This window comes from Piliocolobus tephrosceles, chromosome 9, assembly GCF_002776525.5.
Source record: "Piliocolobus tephrosceles isolate RC106 chromosome 9, ASM277652v3, whole genome shotgun sequence".
Lineage (NCBI taxonomy): Eukaryota > Metazoa > Chordata > Mammalia > Primates > Cercopithecidae > Piliocolobus > Piliocolobus tephrosceles.
Genome location: NC_045442.1, coordinates 47,860,665 through 47,882,622, shown reverse-complemented (window position 1 = coordinate 47,882,622; position 21,958 = coordinate 47,860,665). Strand labels below are relative to the sequence as shown.

At 36.7% G+C, this 21,958-nt stretch overlaps 1 protein-coding gene across 1 annotated transcript in view; it reads right to left on the bottom strand.

The window, feature by feature from the left end:
• The window catches only part of PRKG1 (protein kinase cGMP-dependent 1), a 1,246,104-nt gene that overhangs the window by 470,702 nt on the left and 753,444 nt on the right, over window positions 1-21,958 (bottom strand). Inside the window, exon 4 of the mRNA XM_023225157.2 lies at window positions 16,036-16,141. Within this exon, the coding sequence (XP_023080925.1) occupies window positions 16,036-16,141 (106 nt within the window). The remainder of the gene's footprint in view (window positions 1-16,035; window positions 16,142-21,958) is intronic.

Genomic DNA, 21,958 nt, shown 5'->3' with positions numbered 1-21,958 from the left:
CATCTGACATTAGGTATTTTTGGAAGGCGACTGCAATGATTTGTCTTTTCAGTTTCTATAATTTTTATAAAATATATTCTCTATTAATTTATAAGTTAAACATTGAATAATTTTTTAAACCTTTTTAAAAAAAGTTATTTGAAACCCACATAAAGATATCATCTGTGCCTCAACTGTAATGATGATGAAGTTTTTCATTCTCAATGATTATGAATTTATCATTGACTTCAGCTCTCTTCAAGTTATGACTTTTTCCTGGTATATCAAGATCTTTAGTTAATATCAAGGTCTTTAGCTACAATGTTACTCTAGTGTGATTCACTCTCTAGTTCTCTGTCTTCAGCATAGACCCTCAGCTTCATGAAAATTCCAGATCTGTCCCTATGTGCCCCTGAGGCTGTGTGGCTTATTTCCTGGGTTTGTATTCTGGCTCTTTCACCAAAATTTTATTCCTTCTAATGGGTCGTTTACTCCCCTAGACACTGTTTTCTTTTCCTGACTCCCCGAAACACTATCTCCGTTTATTTTATCAAACCCAGCTTCAACTAACTCTGTAGAGATCAAATTAATAGGCATGGATGGCAGCAGGGCACGATGAGCCAGGTGAAACAAGGAAAAGACATATAGACAGGTTCTTGGACCAAAATAGTGAGGTATGCAGAAACATGGACATAATGAAGCTTGCTCACTGCTATAGTTCGGATGTTTGTCCTCTCTAAGACTCATGTTGAAATCTGATCCCAAGTGTTGGAGGTGGGGCCTAATGGGAGGTGTTTGGGTTATGGGAGTGAATCCCTCATGAATGGATTAATGCCCTGGGCAGGATGGGAAAACGGTGAGTGAGTTTTCTATTAGTTACTGTGAAAGCTGGTTGCTAAAAAAGGAGAAGAAAAAGTCTGACACCTCTCCTGTCTTTCTTGCTTCCTCTCTCACTATGTGATCGCTGTACATGCCTGCTCCCCTGCACCTTCCACCATGAGGGGAAGCAGCCTGAAGCCCTCATCAGATACAGATGCTGGTATCATGCTTCTTGTACAGCCTGGAGAAGCAGGAGTCAAATAAACCTCTTTTCTTTATAATCTACCCAGCCTCTGGTATTCTTTTGCAACAATATTAAACAGACTAAGGCAGCGACAAAGCCAGTACTGAGGAGAGAATATGTATGCATGTGCTGTGATTCTCAGAAAGCAAACATCTTAAACACCTAGTGATTAAATAGGAGAGATCAAACACACTGTATAATGTAGTATAGTGTAGTATAATCAGATTGTTGTGGAAAGTATACCAAAAAAATCTATTTAAAGAAGTCAGCCATGTATTTTGAGATGTCAGAGCTATCGAACAAGGGTTATAAAGAAGAAACACTACTTGTAAAATAAAGAAAATATCTCTTTTCTGACATGTTTGATTTTTTTGTAATCAAATAGAGTATCTCTTGTCTATATTAGGGGGCTTCGAATTTAAGTAGAAACTGTTTAGTGCTAGGAAGACTAATTAACCAGATGTTAGAATTCTGAGAGTCAGACAGAGTGAAGACTCTCTGGACGAACTGTCATTAGTGAGACAATATATCCTTAATGTAGGTTAAATAAATTTTAAACAATATTCTAGAAGAGACTCCAATCTTCTTGCACTGGTTTGACTTCTTATCTAATACCAAAGCTAATTTTGATGTGTTTCTATATGATAACAAAATCTGGTTTAGGTTAATAATTCTATATGTCCCATATAGAACTCTTCATATTTTCAGATGGGCCAACCCTCGCTACTACATTCTGGCACACTGTCTTCCACCTGTTGAGAAAGGTGACCAAAAGGACTTAAAATATGAATTGGACACATCTAACACAGCAGAATATACCAGTTTAAATGAAAAAAAAATGTGACCACCTGTTGTTTATACATAAGTCTTACCTTTAAAAAGCAATTGACTACACTTATACATATGAATGTATTGATTTATTGTGAATGAGAGAAGGAAAGAAAAGAGAAGAAGACAAAGGAAAAAAGGAAGTTAATGTCATTTAGAATGATATTCATTAACAGAAAACAAGTCAATCACTTCTTGCTGTTTAGTATATAACTACTTTTCATACTTACTTATTGGTTAGCCCTAGAGTATTTTGTCACATTTTTATCCAGACAAGGCTGAAACATAAATTAAAAATAACAACAACACATACATTTATTGCAGCACTGTTCACAATAGCAAAGACTTGGAACCAACCCAAATGCCCATTAATGATAGACTGGATAAAGAACATGTAGCACATATATACCATGGAATACTATGCAGCCATAAAAAGGATGAGTTCATGTCCTTTGAAGGGACATGGATGAAGCTGGAAACCATCATTCTCAGCAAACTAACACAGGAACAGAAAACCAACCACTGAATGTTCTCACTCATAAGTGGGAGTTGAACAATGAGAACACCAAGGACACAGGGAGGGGAACATTACATACTAGGGCCTGTTGGGGTAGGAGGAGGCTAGGGGAAGGATAGCATTGGGAGAAATACCTAATGTGGATGATGGGTTGATGGGTGCAGCAAACCACCATGGCACATCTATACCATTGTAACAAACCTGCATGTTCTGCACATGTATCCCAGAACTTAAAATATAATTTAAAAATAATAATAATAAAAATAACAACAAAATCTGTCATTCCTTTGGGCCCCGCTGCCCCAAACACCAAGACCTAATTTCAAGAAGCAATGCTAAGTATACAGAGTTCAACGCACATAAAACCAACCTAAAGTCAAAATTTGTAAGAATTTAGAATTCTGTGGAATTAAAATTCTTAAATTTTAATATTTCTTTTATTGCTTTCTTGGCTGTGTTTCTGTTAGATTTATTTATGTATTTAATTTCTTTAAAAAATAAAACAAGCAAATCCATCCTCCAAGGCAACTTTGATTTATCTTTGTTTGCACAACAAACCAGAGCACCTAAGTAGTTTTTTCCAAACATGGAATACAATACTTACCCATTGGATCCCTTCCAGCCAACAGGGAAAACAGTATTTATTCCATTGCTTGAAAAGTACTGAATAATTTTAAACACTCTATGTGTATTTATAAAATAACTAAATTGTGCTGCTTAATTGGAATTCTTCTGGGCTTTAGCATAAATATTCTATCACTTATTATATACGCACAAAGTAAATAATAAAATTCATCATATTAGAACTCAAAGAAAAAATCCTCTCTCCTCTGTTTTGAAATTACTTTTAAATACCTCGGATTTAACTATGGATGGACGATTAAACACACACACACACACACACACACACACACACAAGTGCCAAAATTATATATCAGGAACTTTTCCATGAATTGAAATGTTTATAGAAATACACTTCCAAGGAACGTTTTTCATTATACTTGTAATGATTTTTTCACATATTCACCAATTGACATTACTTTTTTAATCTATAAAAGGTTTTAAAACATTTGTTCTATTATTCTTCCTCTGACATTACCCATTTTCAGGAAATTGGCCTGATACATTAACAGAATAAGGATTTTTGGATTGGACCTGGTTTTAAATCCAAATCCAGGCTCAGGAAGAGGGCAGCATAATGAATCAATGTATTAAGTCTCTTAGCCAAGGACTTAGTCTTTTCTTGGACTATACAGGGGTTATCTGTGTGAGATTCATTACTGATGCTGGGAAATTGCTAATTTTCATGATTCTAGTTACTGCCTCAGTAAAATGGAAATGCCTTGGTAAAATCATACTGGTAAATAAATTATGATTAACTTTCTTTAAGGAGCTGTCAAAATTAAGTGAGATAATAATGTGTGTAAGGAGGCAGGTGTCGGCTTATTCTGTTTTGGGTTTTGAGTTTCCCTTGCTCTCCCCTACTGCTTTGAAAACACTCAAACTGGGTTTGGTAAAGGCAGTGTTCACAACGAGGCCCCTAGTTCTGCTGTGAAGCACTGTGCTCATGATCCCTCTAAGGGCTTCCCTTTCCAGGGGCTACTTGCCCTGTACCCTAGGAAGAGTCAGAAAATCAGGATTGTCAGATTCATAGATACCCATGCTGCCCAACAGCCAGATTCTAAGCTTTCCTTTAAGAGTTCGCCTTGGTAAAATCATATCGGTAAATGAATTATGATTAACTTTATTCCAAGCCAAAAACAAAAACAAACAAAAAAGGACCTATAATGCTAATTCCACTTTTTTCATGCTTTTTTTAAATTGACAAACTGATGTACTGGCGTCTTCTCAGGACAGATAAAATGTACACACTGAGATGCTTTCTTTGTCTAAATTGCCCTAGTATTTATTTTTTGCCTTAGCAGTATTTTTTCATTCCCACTTCTGATTCTCTATCAGAGTTCTCTCCAACTATGAGGAAGTGGGTTTCTATAGCAAGCAGAGAAATCTATGTTGCTGGGACCTCAGAAGACCACCCTTCTTAATTTTTCCCAGTAACTCATGGATTCTTTCCAAATTTGTTCATTACACAATACTTTTCCTTAGGGAAAAGAACTCACTCCTAGATGCACTAATCTTTTGCTTACAAAACATTTTACAAGAATGGAACTGTTATAAGGCTCAATCTGAATGATACACATATAAAGTAAGTCTTACTACAGGAACGATTTATAAGGTTCAAAGCTACAACAGGCTAGAGGAATATTAAAGTGCCTTGTCACACTGTTTTAGATTTTTGAAACCCCAGAGTTTTGAGAAAGTATTCTCATTGAGATGGTGAGGAAAAGTCGCCTACAGTCCTTGAAGAGACTCATCCCTCTAAACCCAGGCTCAGGGAGAGGCCAGCACAATGAATCAATGTATTAAGTCCCTTAGCCGAGGACTTAGTCTTTTCTTGGACTAAATAGGACTTATCTGTGTGAGATTCATTATTGACTCAAGTGGAAGATTTTACCACAGATATAATCAACTGAGTATCTTATTAATTATTTGCAAAACTTAAAAAAAAACTTACACATATAGAGGTGAAAGTACCAATATGAAATGTGCAGATGAATAAATTTTTTAACTTAGCCTATAATTATGCAAAAATCTGAGATCGCATTGTCTTTCTTTTTAATAAAAAAAGGATCAATACGGAGACATTTGTGCAAATGCCAGATGACAACATAAAACTAATGGCCACTTTTAGATTGACCTGCTCCTTGTGTCATCTTTAACAAGAATGAATCTGCTACCACGAAATGGTCTGTGAGCAAACCAACTTGAAAATGGGGTGAGAAAGTGCCTCTTTATTTATTCTTCCTAATATTTCCCTTCAAATTAAAACTATACCAGCTTTATCAAGCTTAATTCTAATGCAGGTTTCACGATATTCTTGAAAAGCTCTATTAAAGCTCAAAGCTTAAGAGCTCAATAGGTCTGTCATTGAGACTTAAAAAACAAAAAAGTAAACAAAAAAATAAGTTCTAGCAGCCCTCAAATTGTTTCAATATGCACCTTCTCTTTCCCATCTCTTTTTGTAAACGATAGAAGAAAAATCTGGGGAAAGGGAAATCATTGTTTTAACTTCCCAGAATTGTGATCTCTACAAACTGATTACACAGTATTGTTGTATTTTATATAATTTGTGCCCAAAAAGTGGCATTTTCATTTGTTCAGGCTAAAGTGTACAAAAGATACTCTGTATATGTCCAAACAGTTCAATTCCGTAAAAGATCACAGAGCATAGCCTAAGCAAGAACAGGTTCTGATTACAGATTACAGCCTGTGCTTGAGGAGGTCAAAGTCAGGCAGTTAAAAAAGAACCAGAAACACAGTATCTGAATGTCTGCAGAAGACACTGATCCTGAGTTGTAAATCATTTAATATTTGTTTTAGAAATCATGGTGTCTGCTTATGTACAAGTGGTGGGTTTCCAAACAAGGCCCCTTCACTGAGCCTATGTAATTCTAATACATTGTCACTTGTTTAAAGTGATAGCTCTTAAGCTATTACTGAGCATTTTTTTGAGAACATATTCTAGAGGGGTGAGATGAAGGGAAAATAATACTGAGGTCTGGGAGAAGGGCACTGAGAGAGAAAAATATGGTGAATAGGAAACCCAGGTACTCCAAGAACAAAGTCGACCTATCAATGAAATCTCCAGGCTGAGTAAATGCCTATTTAATGAGAAGGACAGCAATGTGCAGGGACTAATATTCAGGTATCCAGAATTTACTGAGGTAGTACAGGGTGGAGTTTAAGAGTATCAGTTCTACAGACACTGGCTCTACCCTGACTATCAGTGTAGTTTTATCTGTTTGGCCTTAGTATTCTTATCCGTAAAATGGAAATGATGCTATAATAGTATTTACTTTATGAATTTTTGTTGAGAATAAGTTAATATATCTACAGCATTTTGAACACTGCTTGGCACACATTTAATAAACTTTTACTAGCATACTATTTTGTTTATTTCTAATTATGATCCTTGATAGTGGGAGGATTTACTACATTTTTTATTGTGCATAAATGTAAAGAATCTTGCCTATGACTATATTAGCTTGGTGCAAATGTAATTGAAGTTTTGGCATTGCTGAAATTTGCCATTTGATACTGGAATACATTCTTAAATAAATGTGGTTATGTTATACATCCTTTTATGCTTTTTTGCTAATGACTTATTACTTTATTTTTATTTTTATTTTTATTTTTTTGCTAATGGCTTGTTACTTAATGCTTTTTTGCTAATGACTTATTACTTGCTGTTTATTTTATGTTTATTTTAGACTATGGAACTGATATTAGACAAAAAGCAAATTAAGCGTTTTTCTTATTTGAGTTTGAAGTGGGTCCTAAAGCAGCAGAGACAACTTGAAACATCAAAAACACATCTGGCCCAGGAACTGCTAACGAATGTACAGTGCAGTGGTGGTTCAAGAAGATTTGCAAAGGACAGGAGAACCTTGAAGATGGAGAACATAGTGGCTGGCCATTGGAAGTTGACAACGACCAGTTGACAGCAATCATCTAAGCTGATCCTCTTACAACTACACAAGAAGTTGCCAAAAAACTCAACAGTCATTTGGCATTTGAGGCAAATTGGAAAGGTGAAAAAGATCAATAAGCAGGTGTCTCATGAACTGAGTGGAAAACAAATTGTCATTTTGAAGAGTCGTCTTCTCTTATTCTGTACAACAACGAAGCATTTCTCGATTGGTTTGTGACATGAAATGAAAAGTGGATTTTATCCAATAACCAGTGATGACCAGCTCAATGGTTGGACCAAGAAAAAGCTCCAAAGCACTTTCCAAAGCAAACTTGCACCAAAAAAAGGTCATGGTCCCTTTTTGGTGGTCTGTTGCCAGTCTGATCCACTGCAGCTTTCTGAATCCTGGCATAACCATTACATCTGAGAAGTATGTTTAGTAAATCGATGAGATGCACTGAAAACTGCAATGCCTGCAGCTGGCATTGATCAACAAAAAGGGCCCAACACTTCTCCATGCAACGCCTGCCCACACATCACACAATCAATGTTTCAAAAGTTGAATGAATTGGGCTAAGAATTTTGCCACATTTGCCATATTCACCTGACCTCTCATCAACTGACTACCACTCTTTAAGCATCTCAACAACTTTTTGCAGAGAAAACGCTTCCATAACCAGCAGGATGCAGAAAGCGCTTTCCAAGAGTTTGTCAAATCCCTAAAAATGGATTTTTATACTACAGGAATAAACAAGCTTATTTCTCATTGGCAAAAATGTGTTGATTGTAATGGTTTCTATTTTGATTAATAAAGATGTGTTTGAACCTAGTTATAATGATTTAAAATTCACAGTCAAAACTGCAATTACTCTTGTACCAACCTATCATATACCTATAAACGGTGAAACCAGGATTTAAACCTAGGCACTCTTCATATTAATAAGTCATACAAATACTTAAATATTTGAAATGTATTTTCTACTTTCATCTTATGTCCTAGATAAGTAATTCTCCAAGAATGATCCCCAGACCAGCTACATGACCATCAGCTGAGAACTTAAAAATGCACATTTTCTGGCCTCATTCCAAATCTATCATTAAAAATGTTTATTACTTGGGAGGCCGAGATGGGCGGATCATGAGGTCAGGAGATCGAGACCATCCTGGCTAACACAGTGAAACCCCATCTCTACTAAAAAATACAAAAAGCTAGCTGGGCGAGGTGGAGGGCATCTGTAGTCCCAGCTACTCTGGAGGCTGAGGCAGGAGAATGGTGTAAACCCGGGAGGCGGAGCTTGCACTGAGCTGAGATCTGGCCACTGCACTCCAGCCTGGGCGACAGAGCGAGACTCCGTCTCAAAAAAAAAAAAAAAAAAAAAAAATGTTTATTACAAGGGCATCTCTGTGCAGTTACTTTCTCTTTCCTTGGAGGATATGACAACTTAGGCAAGATCTTCACAGAAGATCCTATACGAAAGGCAAAAACACTAGGACATATGTTTAGTCAACATTGCGGGGAATTTTACCTTGGAGATTTTGAACAAAACAAAGGTGATATTTTAGGATAGTAAAATTTCAGACTTGCCCAGGCAAAAGGATGATTTTATTAGCAATTGTCCGGGTGATGTGGGGCAGCTCTCCTCACCAATCTAGGCTCCGTTCTCTCAATAGAATGAATAACCTTTCACACTCCTCATAACTTTATATTCTACTCAACAAACTCTAATTCTCTCCCTGACTACACTTTTACAAATATGATAAAATACAATTAAAATATCAAAAATACAGTGCCTTTGGATTGAGTTATTTAAAAAATTAAACTGTAGATTTTTAAATTGGATCAAAGAAGGAAAAGTTTCTAAGGGGTTTATATATTTTATTTCTAAAAATTGAAAATAAAAGTATATCGTTAGAATACAGACAAAGATCTATATACTATTGAATTAATAATCAATAAAGTTGCCTTTGTGGAGAGGAAGAATGAAAATATAACTAAACTACCCTCACTTTAGTTTACTGTAGTGGGGAGTTGCCATTAGAAAACAAACTATGAACTGGAGTCCAGGTAGGGGGTAATACTCAGGTTAGAGATTCAGAAACCCGAGGTTTAGTCTAAGCTCTGTTTTTTACTGGGTATGAGCTTATTTTGGCCTCTTTGAGACTCAGTTGCTTCAGCTGTAAAATATGCAGAGAAATTAAATGACATCACATCTTAGATTTTTCTAAACCCAGAATAATTTAATCCTTGTTGATTCATCAGACCACAGAGGTGATGAGGCATCATCATGTTGATCCCGTCCAGTGGCAGGTGAGGCAGAAACCACAAAATGAGAAAAATGTAAAGCAATTAAACAGAAGTTTCAGAAAAGTTTGGTTGAGTATGGCCCATCGGCAGAAGTCGAGGGGTGATCTCAACATGAAATTATCTTCATAGTCAAGGCCATTCTGATATCAAATGAAAGTATAAAGTTACAATGACAAAGTCATACTTTTTAAAGGGAAAATCACTTACCTTCAGAATACGTATATATGAATAGGTAGCATATTTATTTAACAATATGTTGGATATGTATACAAACATTTTTGTTTCAGAGAATAAGGGAAAAGCACAAGTGGACTTGGGGCTCACTCCCCAGTCATGGAGATAAAGAATAAGGAAGCTTTACACAGCACTAAAATCTAGCAGGATTTTTAGAAAGGAAATTATGGAATAAGGAGGGATCATCAAAGCAGCTGTATGACTTGCCAAGGGCCCACCCATCATCTTGATCCTTTGTATATAGATGCTACCAGGCCCCCATAGAGGGCCATCGGTTATGGACTTTGGTTACAAATCACCTCTCAGTAATGAGGGCTTCCTGGCAAAGATTTACCCTTCTGGTTAAAAGGGGCCAAACCATATGATGAGTACTTTTAAAATTGAACAACACCTTCAAGTTCTTTAACAGGTGGAAAGTCAGGTGGGAACCGAATTATCACCAAAAATCTTCAGCGTCTGTGAACTTTACAATTATTTGTATTGAAAATATAATGTAAAGCTCAGTGGTGAATACTATTATTGCCCCCATTCAACTCAAGGAAACAAAGGGAAATCAGACATTTATAAGAGTTTTAAGAGGTATCAGACTCTATTTTTCACTATGGCAGTCATACTTGATGTGTCGTCACATCCTAGATCACTCTGGAAATGCACCCATTCAAAGGGAGGGGAGTCTCTTGAGATAATCCTATTTATTTATCTATTATTTTATTTTATTTTATTTTATTTTATTTTATTTTATTTTATTTTTTTTTGAGACAGAGTCTTGCTCTGTCGCCCATGTTGGGGTACAGTGGCCGGATCTCAGCTCACTGCAAGCTCTGCCTCCGGGGTTCACGCCATTCCCCTGCCTCAGCCTCCCGAGTAGCTGGGACTACAGGTGCCCGCCACCTTCCCCGGCTAGTTTTTGTGTTTTTAGTAGAGACGGGGTTTCATCGTGTTAGCCAGGATGGTCTTGATCTCCTGACCTCGTGATCCGCCCGTCTCGGCCTCCCAAAGTGCTGGGATTACAGGTTTGAGCCACCGTGCCCAGCCGATAATCCTATTTATTAAGAGGGGCCATGGAGCATTTAAGGAGATGAAAGAGTACCATGTGACTTAGACAAGGGAGGATGAGGGAATAAAAAAGGAGAAGATGTGTAATCCCAGCACTTTGGGAGGCCGAGACAGGCGGATCACGAGGTCAGGAGATAGAGACCATCCTGGCTAACACGGTGAAACCCCGTCTCTACTAAAAAATACAAAAAATTAGCCGGGCGAGGTGGCGGGCGCCTGTAGTCCCAGCTACTCAGGAGGCTGAGGCAGGAGAATGGCATAAACCCGGGAGGCGGAGCTTGCAGTGAGCTGAGATCCGGCCACTGCACTCCAGCCTGGGCCACAGAGCGAGACTCCGTCTCAAAAAAAAAAAAAAAAAAAAAAAAAAAAAGGAGAAGATGTAGAGTGAGATGAGTCTGGAGTAGTGTCAGGGCAGGCAGGGCTTGGAAAATAATGGTAAGAACTAGGTAGGCTTTCTCCTAGGAGTGATGGGAAATATGGAAAGGTTTAATGCAAGAGGGATGACATGAGCACATCTGTCTTACCAAGTGGATAAAGAAAGTATTTTCTGAGGGTAAACAGGATCTACTGTGTAACTTCAATTCCAAAAAGCCCCTGTCGTCTCTGATTTGTCAGTGAAGCAAGTAATATAAATCAGGGTCCACCATTATCATTGTCCTCATCAGTTTCATAGTTTGGGGACAAAAGAAAACCTAGTTTATACAAGTAAACCTCAATGGTCACACAGCTACATACTAATGCTCCTCTGGGCATAAATACCAGTGCTAACAGCAGTAACAGAGAATATGCTCAGAGAAAAGCAACACAAATTTACCCTGGCGGTTATTTGGCTCATTTTTCAGAATCTGTCTTAAAAACAACAGTATTTTTTAGTAGCCAAAGATGACAGAAAATGCTGGCAACTGGCAAAATCATGGTTTGACCTACATCAATTATGCCATGCTTAGTAGCATTGCCCTTTGAATACTTTTTTTTTTTTTTTTTTTTTTTTTCCTATGATCTGGATAGAAACATCTGTGTTTACATCAGGGAATCTGAAATACAGGCACAAAAGAGAAATGACTAAATAGGATTAAAGAGCCAGAATCACAGTTTGATGTGGCATCTAATAGCAAAGAGGGGGCCAAACCACATGACTGGGAGTTACAAAATGGGTAACTACAATGGAATAAAAATAAAACCCAACTTTGACAATAAAGAAAAACTCTTGACTATTAGCAGTGCATTTATATGCCTGGTGTGTCCCCTTTTCTCCTCCTCCAAACTTAGGTGTTTATTCAGAAAAATCAGGAGAAACAGTGGCACCACAAGATAAGAAATGATAGAGAGCCACTCATCTTCTAGCCTGTGGCAGCTCCTGAAATTCCTCAGTTGGGAAGGCATTGGGATTTACAACAGAGACCCCTACCGAAAAGAACTCTGAGAATTTGCATGATCCTTTGCTAGAATTTTCATTTTTTTATAGCATCGCCATTGCTTCACACGTTTAACTTGTTCACAAAATATAAAGTATAAGATATCTATAGTAGAAAAATTTAGATGCAAGTTTTATTTAGCAAACACATAGAGAAAAACATCCCCCTCTTCACAGACTGCTTTAAAGCCCTTAAAGTCAATGTTTTTATATTGTTAGGTAAGCTTTCCTATATATGCAGTGATGTTTTTGTTTTTGTTTTTTGAGACAGGGTCTCTCTCTGTTGCCCAGACTGGAGTGCAGTGGCGGGATTTCTGCTTACTGCAGCCTCAACCTACCAGGCCCAAGTGATCCTCCCACCTCAGCCTCCTGAGTAGCTGGGACTACAAGCACATGCCACCCAACCTGGTAATTTTTCTATTTCTCTATTTTTTTTTTTTTCAGAGACAAGGTTGAACCACGTTGACCAAGCTGGTTTCAAACTCCTGAGCTCAAACAATCTGCCCACTTCAGCCTCTCAAAGTGCTGGGATTACAGGCATGAGCCACTATACCCAGCCTAAGTCATAAAGAAAAAAGTGGATTGGCTTGACTATTTAAAAAAAAAAAAAAGTAAGGTTTTATATAATGTAAAAGAAAGATAAGCAATTTTTTAAAAAACCAACAACAAACAGGGAGATAAAAGTAATTCTGAAGTTACAGTAAAACAGTTTATTTTGGTCTTCTGAGTTTTTGATAGTATCTATCATTGGGGCTATTATGCTATCTCTTAATAGCCTTGAAAAATAAATAGTACCAAGTATAGCTAACCTGGGGATGTGAAGAAGGAATGACTATTATTCACTCTTCTAGCTTTTGGAGCTCAGAAAAAGACACCCCGAAGGAAAGGCCTCAGAAGTCCTTTCTCTCTGACCTTCTCCTGCCTCCTATCTCTGGCTTCTGATTCTCCCCTGAGGCAAGCCATAGAAACTAGAATTCCTCTTCCCCAAAGCAGGTCATAGAGACAGACTCCTTTTTTCCTGAAAGCCATCCATAAAGTCTAACAATAGTATTCTAACCTTCCCCTGCTTTTCTGTTTGACAGCAGTCATACAGAAATTAAGATTCTCATTCCAAAGGAGTCCTACCTCATACGTGGAAGAAATGCTACAACAGAGAGGTCAAGAAGAATGAACAGACAAGCCTTGCTAGTTTTCCTCACTCAGGCCACTATCATTAGAGCACACTCCTTTTGTTCAAGCACAATTCTATGGCTGCCCATTCTTCATTAAACCTAAGCATAAAAATGCAGTTTTCCCCTGTAAAGTTAGGACTTCATTCAGAAGGCTCCTGTGTCATCTTAATCTTTAATTAGATAAATCTACAATGCTTTTCTCTTGTTAACCTGTCTTTTTATATAGGTGTGCCAGCCATGACCCTTACGATGGAGAGGAAAGGGATGGTACCCTTTCCACCCCTACATGGCTTCATGAATGTGTGACTTGTACAGAAGCATAGGGCCTGCACTTACAAGGTTCTTACACTTGATTTAATGCTGTGCTGTCAAGGTCTTTAATTTTTTATCAATTTTTGAAAGAGGTTCTGCATTTTTATTCTTCAATGAGTCCTGAAAATCACGTACTGGCTCTGTACTCACTGTTCTATACAGTGCCTATCTATAAAGCAGTAAGTTTTGTGCCAAAGAAGAATACAGAGATATTTAAGAAATAACCCTAGTTTTAAAAAGCTTATAGTCCAGAAGTGGAAATAAGCTTAGTAGTCAAGTTATAATGAAACAAAGTAGACAATAAAACATATGGCAGAGACGAAGCTCCAGAGGAGGAAAAGGTGACTTCTCAGTGTAATGAGGTAAGTATACATGGAAAGGCAGCTTTTAGTTGGATCCAAAAAGCAGAGAAGGATTTGACCATTGACAGTGATGGAGGAGAGGGGCAGGCAGAGAGGGAGTGTGCTACGAAAAAGCACAGGGAAGGGATGGGTACATGGAATTGTTCAGTTTGCAGGAAGTGAGAAGAATCCAGGCTGAAAAACCTCACTGGTTTTGGCTATAGGAGGGCCTTGAATGTCCAACTAATGAGGCTGTAAATAATGCAACAGGAACTATGAGCCATTGAAAAACTTATAGAGAGAGAACCAGTTGGTCACAGTTGTAATTTAGGCAGAATAAAGCTGGCCTCAGGCAATGATGGTCATCCTGTCACCTCTCTGGACTCCTAGCCCAGTCCTACATTCACAAACAATGTGAACTTTATGTTTTATTGAGTAGCCAGATGGAAAGTGACATCCAAGTCAGCAACCACCTCTTTTTTATTCAGCCAGTTAAACTCTGCCAGCTCTATTCTGACCATCAAAAAATGTTCACTTACTTTGGAGAGCCAATTTTATTGTTTAAGATTTGAATTTGAACACACACACATACACACACACATGCACACAGAGTGAGACATCTCCATCTCCTGAAATAGCGCCACTAGAAAGAGTTCTTGTTTGTTAGAGTCATTTGAGATAGCATTGGCACTCAGTCCATTTTCTTGGAAGAACAAACTTATGGAAGCTAAAATCAACATTGTAAGTGTCCAAAGTTTAGGTATGTGAGATGAATAATGGACTATATTCTATAGGTAAGCATTTCATTGATTACCAGTTGTGATCTTTATCAGAGCTGCACCAGAAAAAATCAATAACTCTTGAACTTTAAGTTAAGGCTTAAAATGAATATTCATTCTCTCTGTCTCTATCTTTCATCATACACACACATACACACAACATACGTATAGACACATATATATCAACACATACTATATATATATATCTATATCTATCTATCTATCTATCTATATATATATATATATATATCACCCAATATAGAGGGCACCTGAATAATTTAATTTCCTTGAAAAAGATATTAAATTTCAAATAGGAATTTACATTTCTACCTCTTCTAAATGTTTCATCCAATCACATTGAGAAAAAAAATCAACACCCTGCTGACAGTAATTTTTCAACATATTATTACTTGATATCAAATTAGAATTGTATTATCCCTTTAGCATGAATATAAAAGGTCTTATGTAGAAATAAAAATGTATAAAAGATGAAGCAGTACGAAAATAAATTAACCACAAGAAATATTCAAGTATGTAATATTAAAAATTGCATCTTAAGAAAATTCAGTAGATACCTATTAAGGTGTATCACTAAAGCAAAATGTGAAATTGACTTTTTAGCTTCATTTTAACAGTTTAGTCACCAAAAATAAAAAGCAAAACAAAAAATTAAATATTCTACCTATCAAAAATGAAATCTTAATTAGCAGGACACTCATTATATGCTCATATAACTTGTATATTACTATTTAATAATGGCTCTGTTTTCAAAAGAAAAGTAATTTTTAAAAAAGTGCTTTTTAAAAAGTCATGAGAATTGTCAATATTCTTTTCAATCACAAGATAATATATTTTATTTAAAAGAAAATAAACTTAGAGACAAAGAAATTCATTCCAGTGAATATAAATGTATTCCTAAGAAATAAAAAGCTGGTTTTTATTCTAATTTCCATCCTATATTGAGTTAATATGATAATATATAATATAAAGGAAAGAAAAGCTTTTGATATTTCAGAACTGTAGCATCAAATGAATTTTATTTGGGAAATTAAGCTCAGGATTAAAGGATAATAAGCTATTTCTTGGAACTTTTTCATCTTAGTCATCTGACCTTTCATATGGAAACACACACAAGAGATGACTCAGTCTTATAGTATGAGTCTGTTTAGAAGAGGTGTCATAAATATATTAACCAATAAATAGTTGGAGATGTATTCAATATCATTTTTTGTTCAAGCACATTTTTATTTGTTTCTCTGAGTTGCTCACTTATACGAGAGAATGGCTTAATACATGTCATGAAATTCTGAAGTTCTGACTTAACCATACGTCATGGAAACTGGCACCAGGAATATAAAGAAGCTTGTTAAAAGTCTTACATCTCTACAGATTTGTAGATTATTATGACTGAGAGAAAGGCAAAAAGTCTTCAGGGTGCTGCATTTCAGATAATAGGGCTAAAAGGAAAGTAAACACTCTCACAAGAGAAAAGAAAGCATCCTACCTTTTTAAAAATTCCATATACTCGGTATGCTTGATGAGTCCTGTCCTCATCATTATTGTTTGAAAACATTGTCGATCAATGGCCCAGAGTTTTACATTTACAAGAGCTGTAGAAAAATAAAAGGGAAACAAACAGGGAAAAATTAATTGGAGAATTTCAGTTGTGAACAACATCCTGCAAAGAAGATGAGCTATTCATGAGAAGCATGAAAATGATTGACTTTTTACATACATTTAAAGCCAATATCATAATGCTATCCTATCTCATGTAAAAAGTCCTATAGGTTTACAGACAAAATATAGTTCATAATTTTCCATATTAGCATTATTGTCTACTAGGAAGATTCCTGTTGCCCTTGCTCAATGTCCCTTGGGGGCTGACAGTGTCTAAGCACACACAGAAAGTTTTTTGTAATTCAAGGCTATATATGAAGAAAATAGCATGAAGAAAAAAGAGGTTCACAAGTAGTAATAGACCCTGGTAATTATCCAGCACGGTGTTAATGACTCATATGATAATATTTTAATTACAAAAAGTAGAAGTAAAATTTCAATTTTCAGGCTTAGGGGAGAATTTATATAATAGAAATAATGGTTACACAATGATTTCCACACAAAGCTCGTTTTACAAATTGAAATCTGTGCCCAAAGTTGCCATGTGGTAGTTTTAGTAGACATGTTTGTTCAATTTTAATTTATTCTCTTATGCACCACTATCTTTGACAATGCATAGTTAGATGTTGAAGCTGAGTATCCCACAGCTTCACCATTTGATCTATTAAGCATATGATTAAGATAACTTTAAGAAAAGGACAGATGTTATAGTGTGTAACACAACAATGTATCATGATAAACTTATGTTTTAAAAGATGAGCACATTAAAAATCTTGGTTATTATATTGATGTGATGGTATATGAGAGATTTATTATTCTCTTTACTTTTATATATGTTTTCAAATTTTCATGACATAAAATATTTTAAGTTAGCAAATGAACTAAAAAAAAATTCATATATCATAGCTATGGGGTATATAGTCTGAGGAAGACCTTTGAATAGGGCCAGGTATAGTTAATTGAGCCAAACATAGAAAGACAGAAGAGTGCCACTGTCTCTGCTTCACAGTTCTCAAGACTAAGCCCCGTGAATGTGATAGATCATGATTTGGGAGTGAGGGAGGAGAAAAAAAGTTATCAGAGGAATTAGGACATGCGTGTGCCTTATGGGGAGGAGCTAGAAGTTACACACAAAGGAACAGGGAAGAAGGAAGATAAGAAGAATATTGTACTCCAGAGTAAACCTTATCTTTGAATTGTACCTATTTTTTTCTTGCAAAATTAAAGCTGCAAAACTAGAATATGACTTCTCCCTTTCTATATTAAAGAAAAAACAAAACATGCTCACTTAAGTAGAAATAGAACAAAGCAGCCGGAACTTGTGTGTGCATGGCTCCATTCTAAATGTTTTTTACAAATGACACTTCATCAAAAACAAAAGTTGTGAAGGTATCCTTCAGCCAGATTCTAATATATCTGCTACCTCCAGACTCTTTTCCACAATACCTTTTTACTTGAGACAAACAGTAAGGCCCGATGATACAGCCACAAAGAACTTGGGAAATCAGGAGAGGGTTCCTAAGAGTTGGAACAGGAAGTGGGATCTTAAAAAGCGGTAGGAGTTGAGCTACAAAAGAGGTGGGCAAAGGGTAACTGGGTGGGGAAAGCACATAAACAAGAGCACAGCTGGCAATGAGCTCAGAAGTCTACCAGGAAAAGAGACTGAAATGGCTGAAATTTCTGCAGTGTTGCTGCATGGTTTGGGGGTAGTGCATGCACATACACACATGTACTGTGGCCAAGCTATCTGCAGCATTTTACATCTGAGTTCACACCTCAAGCCCAGACATTGACCCTTGTCCCTCCCTGTCCTATGAATTGCTGCTTTTTTCTATCTGTTTCTCTCCCTGGTGCTTAGCATGTGTTAATATTGTTATTTCTCTCCTAGGTCTGTATCATGTTTCCTTATATAAATTTGTATATTCCTTCAGAGAAAAGTCCCTACCTCATCTCTTATAATCTCTGCTCCCCCACTAGAAGTCAGCATTTCATTTGGCAGGCATTAGGCAAATGTGTTAACGAACTTTATGTACATGAAATTTACCTGCAAAAATCCCACAAAATAATTTAAGCCTAGGTAGCATCTGATGCTACATCAAAATATCTAAACTGAATGTATCAGATTTCATTATCTATGTGTTGAAAAATGACTTTAAAAAATAAACTGACAGAATTCAATAATTTCATTTTACTTTTTGGTTCCTGTTTACATGGGCTATTAAAATGTCTCTAGGTAAAACTGTAGTTCAATATTTTGCATGATAATAAACATGGCTTGATAAGATTGCAAATTTGTCAATGACCTTGGGCATGATACCAAAATCTTTTTTATATTTAACGTTGGCCAACATTCATATTAGTCAAGTCAGCTTTTTACAGATGGACAAGCATGATTAATAATCACCTTGACTTATTATCAAAACATGGTTATATTAGAGTTGTGATTAATATTTTTTAAGTAGCCTGCTAGAATGTAAATCTCTATTGCTTCTATAACTTACAGAGACCATTCAAAAACATATCTCTTCATTCACCTTTGATCTTCAGTGATGTGTTAATCTCTATAGGGAATAAGCATTTCACAAATAAAATTCCTGTGATTTTCATGATGATTACTGTTGAGCATTTAAGTCTAAATGGTATAAAGCAGAGACAGTGCTGGGAAGTGATTTTCCTTTTTGTTCAAGTATGTATCTAAAATTCTTTGCTGAAACGTGTATCATTTTCTCAGGTTAAGGTCACCCGTATCCCACTCAGTGGAAAATAAACTCCCATTACTCTGAGACCTCTAAGTGCACAAGTACATTGAGAACAACTTCCATGCAGGGAACAGTTGGCCTTCACTTGGGGGACACCAAGATTACAGAGGAAGGAGCCATCAAATTGTGCTAGACTAAGAGACCACAAATCTGGATTTGGCTTAAGTTCTTCTACTGAGGAATTCATCTGTTATTCAACTCAAATTCTGGAAGAATGTTGGGAAAGCAAATGTAAGTATAATGCACTTAGAGATTCAAATATTTATTCCGCTCATATTTACTTTATACCAATATGGCAAACGCTGGTACTAGATCTAAGGGATAGAAAACAAACTCACAGTCCCTGCCCTCAAGAAACTTGTGATCTAGTACAGAGGTAGACAAACTATTATCCATGCCAAATCTGGCCCATGGTCTGTTTTTGTACAATCTACTGGCTAAGAATGAGTTTTGTATTTTTAAATCATTGAAAAATTTAAAAAGAAGCATATTTCGTGACACATGAGAATTGTATGAAATGATTTTCAGTGTCCATAAATAAATTTGTGTCCATGAAAGTCTTACTGGAACACGGCCATGCCCATTCATTTACATATTGTCTCTGGCTGAACCGAGTAATTGCAACAGAGACCATATGTACTGCAAAGCCTAAAATATTTCCTATCCAGCCCTTTACAGAAAATGCTTGCTGATTCCTGGTCTAGTATAAGAGAAAAACAAATGAAGAGATAAATGCTACCACGGGATAAGTTTCTGGGGCTGTGAATACACAAAAAAGGCAAAGCATACTTTCTGTGGGGAGGAGCTGAGAAGAGATGATTAAAGAAGGCTTTGCAGAAAAGAATCATTTAAGCTAGGATGCTACACTCAGGGTTAAGGACTGAATGTTTGTGTCCTCCCAAAATTCAGACATTGAAGCCCTGTCCCCAATGTGATGCTATCAGAAGGTGGTTGCCTTGGCATGAGACCAGATTTAAATAACGTCATGAGGGTAAAGCCCACATGATGGGATTAGTGCCCTTAGAAAAAGAGGATCTCCCTCTCTGCATGCAAGCATCAAGAAAAGGCCATGTGAGACCTAACCAGGAATAGGGGCATCAGCAAGAAGCCAGCCTCTCTGGTACCCTGATTTTGGGCTTCTAGCCTCCAGAACTGTGAGAAATAAATGTTTGTCTTTTAAGCCATTCAGTCTATGGTACAGATGGTTTTCGGTTTACGGTGGTCCCAGTTAAAAATTTTCAACTTTGCAATGGTGTGAAAGTGATATGCATTCAGTAGAAATGGTACTGCCATAAAGTATTCAATATATTACATGAGATATTCAACACTTTATTATAAAATAGGCTTTGTGCTACATGATTTTTCCCAAAAGGCTAATGTAAGTGTTCTGTACATGTTTAAGGTAGGCTAGCCAAAGCTATGATGTTTGGTAGGTTGAGTGTTTAAATGCATTTTCAAGTTACAATATTTTCAGCTCATGCTGCGATTATTAGGATGTAACCCCATTGCAAGTCCAGGAGCATCTGTATTTGTTACAATAGTCCAAACTGACTAAGAAATCTGGCATCCATGTAGCTCCAAAACATCTGTCAATGGAACTCAAGAGATTCTTGAACATGAGAGAGAAGAAAGAGCACCTTTATTTTTATTATCCTATAACTGATATTTAGCATTTCTTCCTATGATTATAGAAATTTGAGCAACAAACCACAGTGTGATTTGTTACCAATAGAAACAGTGACTATTTTTATATCCTCCTATATTTGCTGCAGATATCTTAATATAATTTACATTCACCACTACTTCAAAATTATGGCATTTACCAGATCTGACTCTAGATCTTAGTTTTAATAAGTTATTATATCATAATTCACCATTAAATATCATCACTGTATTTCAATATAAATGATTTTCTTTCTTCTCCTATGTATTTTATTTCATGTCTCTAAAAAAGATTACTCTTAGAGGAGTCCATATGCTTCACCAAACTGACAAATAGGTCCATGACACCCACACACAAGATTAAGAGCCCCTGCTCTAAGCAAGTCCTGGAGGAAAAATTAGGTCAGAGAAAGAGGTAGTGGGAGTGGCAAGGGCAGGGCTAGTACTTAGCTGATCTGTGTCTCTAGGGGCATGCCAGTTGCTAAAACATCCAATTACTTTTATACTATTTAGTAAACACCCATTTCCCTGAGTTCCCTGACAGCCCTTCCCAGGCTTTCCCCTAATATCTCCTAGGATCCCCACAGTTCAGTAACTGAAGTGTCAGCACTGAGTTCAACAGTGTCCTCACAGACCTTGCTCCAGAATCAAGTATGCCACGGGGATTGCTAGATATTATTGAGGTTATCCTACCACCACCACAACTACCACCACAAGTGTTTTCCAAAATGAGGAGTCTCATTGCATACATAAAGAAGAAAAGATGTCCCTTGGAGAAAACTCCAAGTAGTCCAGGGATGATTAGATGCTAGGAGGTAGAGAGGTGAGTCAGAAGTGATAAGGAAAGCAACAATTGTTAGATGGCAAAGGTTCTTGTGTGCCTTGATGCAGAGTTATGACTTGATCGTGAGGCCAGTGAGGAGGGGGGCACAGAAGGCTTTAAAGCAAATGATTCACTTCAGAAAGATTATGCTAGCAGTACCTAATGGTGCACTGGAGGAGGACAGGACTCAGGGAAGAAAGATGTAGGAATAGAGACAGAGTCAGAAATAGAGATAGAGACAGAGACCAAGACAGAGACAGAGATTAGTTAGCAGCTCTTGGAATTATTCAGGTGGGTGGACACTGGTAATGGCAAAGAAACTAGAGAGGTAGATGAATTTGAAAGACATTAAGAATCTCAAACAGATAGGAAAAGTCAGGTAGAGGGAATTTGACTCTAACATTCAACTTTCTAGCCTAGACATATAAGTGAAAATAAAATAGTGGAATAATGAATGCTGCATTCATATTATTCAAAAGTGCAGACAGCATTGCATTAGCAAAATTATCTCATTTTAAGGGGTGAGAACCATGCACATTATAAACTAACCTAAGTGACTTCTAATG